The sequence below is a fragment of the Fulmarus glacialis genome, unplaced genomic scaffold (genome assembly GCF_000690835.1).
Source record: "Fulmarus glacialis isolate BGI_N327 unplaced genomic scaffold, ASM69083v1 scaffold24707, whole genome shotgun sequence".
Classification (NCBI taxonomy): Eukaryota; Metazoa; Chordata; class Aves; order Procellariiformes; family Procellariidae; genus Fulmarus; species Fulmarus glacialis.
The window spans coordinates 1-8,967 of NW_009225448.1; the positions used below are offsets into that span (position 1 = coordinate 1).

The window sequence follows — 8,967 nt, forward strand, 5'->3', positions numbered from 1 at the left end:
GCAGCCACCGCCCCCAGCGGGCAGCCCGGCCCCGGCCCGCCCTCCGCACGGCACCGCTTCGCACGAGTGGAGCAGAGCAGCTTTATTTTATACTCAAAATACTCAGTACAAACAAGTGGGTGAGACAAAGGCTGGTGTATGCACAAGGAACGACTCCGTAGCCAAAGCATCCCCAGCCTGTGAGGAGAAAACTGGGGGGACACGCAGCACCGGGCAGAGCGCTGGGAACCGGGACAGGGCGAGAACGTGGGACAGGGTGGGACCGTGGTCCTGCCTCCCCTCTCCGGGGTGCTCTGTGAAGAAAGACCCCAGATCTCCCCCGCACGGAGAGGTAGGCATGAGTACGGCAGATGGGATCACCATCTTAGCTGGACAGGTCCAGTTTTGCAGGAGGATGAGGTGGGGGCATTCTTCCTCCCCACCCGGGCAGCCCAGCTGCTGGGACGGGGGCTCCAAGCATCAGCCGAGATGGGGTTTCAGCCGCGATCCCGTTTGCGCAGCCAGCTCTGCAGGGGCAGAGGGCAAACATGTCCTCACACGACACCTGGGAACCAGATCTCCTGCTTGCACCCCAGGAGAATGCAGGGAAAAGGGGATGGTGCTGAACAGCACCCTGCTAACCTGTGGGAGGGAGCAAGTTCCACAGCTGGTGCTGCTCTGCACCCCAGTGCCTACAGAGCTCCCAGCAGCCAGGACAAATGACTTCAAGAAATAGCCTTGGCCCACATTTAGCTCAGTACATGGCATCAGCAGCCTGGGAACAGACACAGCCAGAAATGTAATACACGGGATGCGGAAAGAACAGGGCAGACAGCTGGCTGCCCAGCAGACACTGCTGCGCTCTCTCCCATTGCCGTGCAGGGGGTAGTTCGGGACAGCAAACTAACCAATTTGTTGCCACCATCACCCGTGGTGGCCAAACGCTAAGAACAAAACAGATTTGGTCTTAAATTTTAACACAAAGGAATAACGAAAGCATTTCTCCAAAACCTAGGGCTCGCAGCCCCAACGTGAACCAAGAGCAAGCAAACGGACAGAAGTTTCAACAGTATTTTCCCCCTGTCATATAACAACTTCTTAACTGGCTCTTAACTCAAGCTGAAAACCAAAAGAGTTCCACCCTCAGCACCACAGCGTTGTCACAAGCAAGCACTCAATACTGTGAAGTTGCCACTAAGGTTAAGGAGGGTTGTGACAAAGCGAGCCACATCCCGATTTATTTAGAAATCTCATTATTTAGCAGAGGAGCAGGGAGCTCCCAGAGAACAAGGGGCAGGGCTACAACAAAGCCTGAGTGGTCACTGCCTTGCAGGCATCAGGAAGAGCTCTCAGATCCAGCTGTACCATCCTGCCATGTTAGGACCAGAATGGCTTTCTCCCTAGCAAGCAGAGTGCCAAGCAGAGGCGTGTCTCCCTGCTGGCCTGCAGCAGGGTCCCCCGGGGGCAGGGGCTGCAGACATTCAAGGCTCCCCAGGACTGTTTGAGATGGCTCTAAAGGCTGCTACAAGAAACAGCAGTTCCTCACCTTGCCAGCAGATGCATTAGGCACAAAGCAGCGTGGGGACAGGAGGGTTCTCCAGCACATTAAGGCACTTCAGCATCAATCCACTTCCTCTGCAGTCTGATTCATACCCACACTCAGAGTGCTATTTCGGGGGGATAAAAGGCTTAAGGCTTCTGGGGTAACAGTGCCCAGGGGGAGCGTTTTCAGAGTCGTCTTTTAGTGTTGCTTTATTCCCCAACTCCTATTGGCTACTGAAAGACTCCAGTTGCATTTACCTGAGGAAAGCAGGTCCTGCTCCATGAAGCAGGACACAAGCATCCAAGGCAGAACGGTGCACACAGCATCTGAGGAGCCTGTAGCACCTTGATGTAATTAGCAGTAGTATAACTGGCACGCCTGCTGGCCTAGGAAGTCCACAGATATTCCCTGAACACTCTGATAATCCTCTGGTCTTACTAGTCACACAGGATCTGCACAGAGAATGTATCAGAAAGACCAGGGCATACATTTCCTTTTAGTGATGATTTTAACTGTCACATTTGCATGTTCAGCATTTGACATGCCTGGAAGGCAATTCAGAATTCATCTCCCAGCATCAGAGACCACACCAGCTCCAGCAAACACAGCATAAACACATTCCACAAGATCAAAGCTACTGCAAAGCCCGACACCGAAGCCCTGAAAGATTCCAGTTAGCCAGTCAGCAGCTAAACACTTCTGGCAACAAACCCCCTGATTTCTCACAGATTGGATAAGTCACACATCTTGTACCCGAGCAAAGGGGTGGTAAAGTGCTGAATAGGTTTTGGGTTGTAGGAGCTCTAGACTCCTGAGGGTTTCAAGTCTTCATTTCCTGTCTTACTTTGGGGAGTGTTCTTTACTGGGTGATGCAGTTGTCTCCCATGTCCTGAGCATATCTGTCAGATATTGCTGTCCTTAAGTCCTCCACCTCTTTGTGAAGCTGTTTTACCTCCACCAGTTTCTTTGCAAGTCCATCAGGGCTCAACAAGTCGTCCTTCTCCGTAGCAGAGGTCTGCACAGCTGTAGAGTCAGAGAAGGGAGTTACCTCACATGCAATTCTTACCAAAGATCACACACATTTGCAAGTGAGCCAGAAAAAACAACATTTGCAAAAGAGGTACTACTTAACACTTAGTTATTACTATGCACCTTATTATGCACCTTTAAAGCTAGAAAGAAGGTTCAGAATCCCAGAAAGATGAGAACTTTCCATGCTATATGTGAGTTATTTAATTCTGCCACAGCGCAGGAACCAAAGGGTTTGCTCTGCCATCACTCCACATACTTACAGCGAATGCCTAGGAGCAGAGACAGGTTGGGATCCTTGCCCTGAGCCCTCTGAGTGACAATGCTGTAGACAGACTGCAAATCCTGCAGACAACTGGCCAGCTCGCTGTGCAACTCCTGGGCGAGGCGGGCTGTCTCAGCAGGCAGCGGCTGGGTTGTTAGCTCTGCCTGCCGGAGTCGCTCCTGAAGGGTCAGGTTCTTCTCAATGAGATCCTGGTTCTGCACTGAAAGCTGAACAAACGGACACAGCAGGTTAGTGGTCACTTGGTACAGAACTAGCACACTTAAAGCAACTTAACGCAACTGCTCGATGATGGTGGGAGTACCGAGGGCAGGAGGAGCTGGTTTACATCAAGCCCTCCAGATTCTCGCCACGTGAGCAAGTGTCAGTCCTACAGGGTGTGAGCATTCGGCTTTCCTGACTCAGACAGGAAGCGCCCCATGACACTGCACTGTCCTGGCTGAGGCATGGTGCAACAAAATAAGCTTCCAGGAGGTTGTGCACCAGCTGCGCACCCCAACACTAGCCATCCCTTCCCTCAAGGGCTGCCATTGTGCTTGGCTTCCTTCAGGTTTGAGAGTGGGGCTCAGCCCTGCCCTTCAGCCAGGGCTGCAGACGAGTTTGGACTCTTGCTTGCTGCCTTGCTGCCCCCAGCTGGCAAACTCAGTGTCCTCCACCACAACCTGCAGCCCCAGCTGAAGTTCCCAAGGCAGAAACTGCCTTTCTCCTCCTGCTTTTGAACAGAGAAGAGCTCCTTTCAGAGCACTGACAGGGCAACTGACTAGCAGGAGGCAGAAGAGGTTGTGCTGCTGATTGCAAATTAAGGGCCTTGCTAAAAGACAATCCATTGTGCATTCAACTGCTATGCTCAGGCAACTCTAAACGCTCCTGTTCTGACCTCTTTCACAGCGGTCCGGAGCTGCTGCAGTGCATTTTCTCTTCTCATCGCCTCCTCTTTCAGAGCTTGGCTTGTCCCCTCTTCCTGGGCCACCTGTTCTTCCAGGTTCTGGAAGAGACCAAGGGAAAGTAGTAAGTCCAACTCACTTCACAGCAGATTCTCAAGTTCTAGGTGCCTCCACAGTCACTTCTCACCTTTACTTGCAACGACAGCTGCTCCATCTTCTTCTGCTGTTTGTCCACAATCTGGAATCAAAAGCAGAGGCATCAGAACTGGCCACAGACTCAGGATTTCTCCTTCAGTATGACAGCAACCCCTCTCCTCCTCTTTCCTGTTCACTTACTGCTTTAATCACTGCCTCTGTTAGTAATGGACTCAGATTCCCTGATGAAAGGCACCTGATAAAAGGCACCATTAGAAGTATTAGCCAAAAACAGACTGGAGAAGTTGCATTCTTGTGGTTTTATTCCCCCCTCTTGTGCATTCTGCAACTTCTCTCCAGTGTTACTGTAGGAGTGCATGGTTATCACACCAAGAACAGCTTTTAAAGCCCCTCAGCTTGGAATTCCAGGAACTGCTGCTTCACTGTGATTGTGACTGCTTGTGACTGCGAAAGTCCTTGATTTCATTTTAGTGCCTGGTGTGACTCAGTGGAAGGAAAAATGTGTGATTCCCAGTTGGGACAGCCTGTTACCTTCCTGAGGCAGTCGCATTCTTTCTTCAGAGAGTCATTTTCTATTTTCTGTCTCTCTGCATCCTGGGCAGGCGGTCCTCTCTCTGCATTCTTTACACATTGCTGCATCTTGTCCTGCAAGCTGAAATTCGCAGAACACCATGGGAAAACCAGCTTTATTTGGAGTCTTTCCCTCACTAAACAATATGAGGCAGTGAATGATTTTCATATCAGGTGTCAGCGTTGCCCTGTTTGCATCCCAGCTTGCAAACTGCAAGGGCTGTGAAGGAAGGAGTCCCTCTCCCTGGACACAGCCCTGCCCATGATATTGGCACATATGCAGAGATGCAACAATTGCAGATTACGTAGGAGTTACGGTTGAGAGCAATAACCTGAGGACACAGACAAACACAGGTGACAAAACAGAGGCCCCCTTTCTTTCAGCCATCTAGTTCTGCTCCCACCCTCCACTGTTGGCATGCAGAGTTTGAACACGGTGTTTTGGCGAGCGCTCACATAATCATCACAAATCCATGGTAACCTAGTTCTGACAGGTGGGACAGTGTCTGTGCTGAATCATCACTGTTCTTGTGAAGCAATTATGTCAGTGCTAAGATGAAGCTTATTCTCATCCTCCAGATTTTTACCTGCGCACAGTGGAAAGAAGCTCCATTTCCTTGTGTTTTTGGGTTTCTAGCTGCATCTCTTGCTCCCTGAAAGCAGCCCGGACATCTCCAAGCTCCGTTTCCAGTGCCAGCACCGTTTCCTGCATAGCAGTACTCTTCAGTTCAGATTCCTTCAGCTGCAACAAAGACCGTCACAACACTCTAGAGACCTCCCAGGGGTTTCACCACACACGCCATGTTTCAACTATATTCGCAAGGCAGATTTTTACTACCTATGTGGCAACTTTCAGCTATAGCTCAGAATATTCCTCCTCCAAAAAGGTCAGACCACAACTTTACTTGGGCAGCTGCGCAGGGGATTATCTGCAGCTGTAGAACAGCCACCTGAGCAAGTACGTGAAGAGTTACCATCACAGCTCAGAGGAAGTTTTACCTTCTGACTCTGTTTCTGGTGGTCCTCAAGGGTTGGTAGATCAGCCAGGTATCGTTCCAGGGTCTCAATTCTCTGTTGTCTCTCCCTGTTTTGGTCAGACTCCTTCTGGCATTTCTTTTTAAGATTATTAATGTGTTTGTCTCTTCCCTTTACCTGCAGGGACAGTTATATACAAGTTTAGTTTATATAATTTCTCGTCCGTTCTTCAGTCCTCTGTAAGCCCACTCATTTATCTTTTTGTATAGCACAACACCAAAATACAAGATCACTAACTCAACAGCTCACTTAACTAAAGACAGGCTTCTGCTCTGGTTAAAAGAAGAGGTACTGAAATACTTCTAACTGCAGGAGGAAGGGCTTTTGCTTATAAACCAAAGAATTCTACAAGGAGATCAGAAAATATCTACAATAACACATTGCCACAGAAGACTTTCAACCTAGGCACTACATTGACTTTTAGCTTCTCAAAGAAAAAACACCTTCCCATCTCTAGAGCAATGGGATCATACCCTTTCTTCCTGTTTCTTTAACTCCTCTGCATGTTTCTGCATAGTTTCCTTCAGCGACTCCCGGATCAGCTTTGCATCCACCTCTGCAGCAGCCAGTTTTCTCTCCAGTTCAATCTTTTCCTTACTGAGGGATTCAGTCTTCTCTGTGAACTGCGCTCGAAGAAACGTGTTCTCCCGCTGCAGCTCCTGCAAACAGAGACAGCCTGTGAATTCTGTCTGTCAGAGCTAACAGCTAGTTACAAACTGGCACTAAGCAGCAGCTGCTGTGTTCTCAGCCCTCCTAATTCCCAAACATCATTCAGCCCATCTTATACACTGCAGTATCTGAAATAGCACTTGTCAGTGCTGTTGGGCATGTGCATCACTAGCGCAGCTTCTAAACAAACCGTCGTACTTTCAGGGCTTGAAATCTCAAGAGTAACAGAAGATCTCAGAGATGACAGGTAATCGGGACCCCATACAAAGGACGGTTTTACTCTGCATAGCCCTCCTACTCAGGAAACACCTAATGAGAAGTGGTAGAGCCGTTGGATTCAATACATACTTCTTACTGACATCCTGTTGCACCCAATTACCTGCATTCTCAACATGTAGACATCTCCATAGGGTGCTGGACAGCCAAGCAGGGCACTGTGAACCTGCAGTTCACTTTCACGGACCTTCTGCTCCAACTGAGATATGTGTTGTCTTTGTCTGTAAAAAAAAAAAAACAACAGGTAATACGCTGTTCTCAAACATACATTAGAGAGCAATACAACATGAACAGTGCCACCACAACTCTAATGCTCCATACAGCAACAAGCAGAACAGAAGGACAACTCTGCAACTCAGAACTGACTTGCAGAGAAATAATCTGAAAGATGTCCATTCTGACTTTTTTTACAATTGGTATTAACTTTTCTTCCCTCCCCTCCCTTTCAAAGCCTCCCCCCCAGCAAGGATTATACAAAAAACACAGAAGCCTTGCATGCTTTGGAGGATCCAGCTTGGCTGCAGAGCTTATGAGCAAAATGAACAGAGGACTCAAAATGAGCAAGCAGAAAAAGTATTTACAGTCCAAATGCTGAAGCCAGTTTTCATGAGGACTTGCTTTTCCGAAAAGCTTATGGACAATTAGCGTTAGGTATGAGAAGTGTTGTTTGCCAGCCCAAACTCACAAAGAACAAATTTAAAATAAAGATCTAAGAGCTCCCAGAAAGTCCTCAAACAAAAACGCAGTAGTTTTGACATTCCAGATAATCATGATGTAAACAGAAATCTTCATCCCTTATAAAACACAGAAAACCATAACCAAAGTTTATTTGAACCCTTCAGGACCACCATCCTACTTCCTAGAGGAAGAGGGGGAAGAGCTGTTTTCAAAGATCATTATCTTCTTTGCAATAAAAAAAAGCTCAATCAGGTAAAAAGGACTCTGAGATATGAGCTTTCCCTGGTACTTTCAAAATGGAAATGCACTGAAGTCCTTAAACCACATGTCAGTATCAAACTCTCACCTGTCAATGAGAAGCTCTTTCTCCTTGAGTAGGTTTTCATTGGAGTTCAGGATATTGATCCACTGGGCTGGATCAGGTGTAGGCAGCGAAGGAGAATACATCGAGGGATGGTGGCAGGCACCTCCATTTTGCAACTGAAAGAGGAGACAAAACAAGGAGGGAGAGGTTTGTGCTCCACAGAGGTAATTGCAACATTGCTAGAGCTATTTTGCACACTGTGTGCTCATCTGCATGCCAGAACATAGCTATTTCAGTCTCTGTCGATGTCCAATAACAAGTAACTTTGCCCAAGCACAACTGGAGATTAACAAATAATTTTAGACCACTGTGCTAGCTCACTGGAAACAATTTGTCTCCATTAGGGTACAGCTGGTGGGAGGTGATAAACAAACTGTTTCCATCTAATAAACTGCAGTTAGTTTTATGCATGTTTTCAAAAAAAGTGTTTCCTAACTCTAGATACAGAATACAATTATTCTAGAAACTGTTAAGAACTTCTTGGCATGCTTTTTCTTTGCAGTTTCTAGCGGACAGGATATTTCACCTCTTGATCTGAACCGTTGTGCAGTGCTGCAACATAATACAGGGCTGCTCTACATAAGCAGCATGTCAAATGATACTTGTGACACCACATGTAAAACCAGATCATTAAGAGACTTTCAGTGTAAGACAGGGAGAAGCATCAGACATTTTCCCCATTTCTTCATAAGTCTGGGACAATGATTCATGACTAAAGAGACAGGAAGGGTTTCAAACTCATACATTCACACAAACAGCTCCCTACCTGCATTTGCTCTATCTGCAATCGCACTTTCTCCAGCTGTTGTTTCCAAGCACTGAGCTCACAGACCCTCTCGTGTGGATGTAGCGTGCAGGCTTCTTGCATCCATGGTCGAGATGAAGGAGTTACAGGTTTTGAAAAGAAATTGTTGGCCTGGAGTCCTGTTGGCATCAGTCTGCTCCCGCTCGGCCACGTTCCGTCCTGGGGCTCACAGGCTCCGTTAGCCCCTGCCGCTTGCTTACTCTCTGGCAGCACCTTATAATGGTCCTTTCCTGCCTCAGCTGCCCCAGAGCTTGGATTGAACTTCTGGAACCTGTGGAGAGGGTCAGTGCACAAACTATCCAGAAAGAGAGACTGGTTAAGGGTGCGCTCAATGGCAGGGGTGTCAAACTTCCAAGTATCTTCTGTTCTCATGTGATCAGAAACAGGATGCCAGGATTGCTCAAAACCATTTTCCCCTGAAGTCCCGTAGAGACGCAAGAGATCCCTGGGTGGCACCTGAGATGACTTCCCAGCATTAAAGTCTCCATTTCTCGTGAGCCCTGTGTGTTCAGAAGCAGACCCTGGCATAGCAGTTTTTGAAGTACTCTGCGAGCAGCTCTGGTCTCCCGCAGAGCACACCTTGGAGGGCGAGGCACCCAATGTAGAAGGCATAACATGGGCTGTTGGGATGGTCACTTGGGTTTTGATGGGCTGGAATGAGGAACCGTTACTGGAATTGCAAAAGTCTAGGGAAAG

At 48.1% G+C, this 8,967-nt stretch overlaps 1 protein-coding gene across 1 annotated transcript in view; it reads right to left on the minus strand.

The window, feature by feature from the left end:
* Positions 1-2,011: 2,011 nt before the first annotated feature.
* CEP85 (centrosomal protein 85kDa) overlaps positions 2,012-8,967 on the minus strand; it is a 10,071-nt gene continuing 3,115 nt past the window's right edge. Inside the window, exons 3-13 of the mRNA XM_009582488.1 lie at positions 8,233-8,957; positions 7,449-7,582; positions 6,528-6,645; positions 5,953-6,138; positions 5,444-5,596; positions 5,032-5,186; positions 4,406-4,526; positions 3,906-3,956; positions 3,712-3,819; positions 2,815-3,043; positions 2,012-2,545 (exon numbers count right to left, since the gene is read on the minus strand). Coding sequence (XP_009580783.1) covers positions 2,382-2,545; positions 2,815-3,043; positions 3,712-3,819; positions 3,906-3,956; positions 4,406-4,526; positions 5,032-5,186; positions 5,444-5,596; positions 5,953-6,138; positions 6,528-6,645; positions 7,449-7,582; positions 8,233-8,957 — 2,144 coding nt within the window. The 3' untranslated portion in view covers positions 2,012-2,381. The remainder of the gene's footprint in view (positions 2,546-2,814; positions 3,044-3,711; positions 3,820-3,905; positions 3,957-4,405; positions 4,527-5,031; positions 5,187-5,443; positions 5,597-5,952; positions 6,139-6,527; positions 6,646-7,448; positions 7,583-8,232; positions 8,958-8,967) is intronic.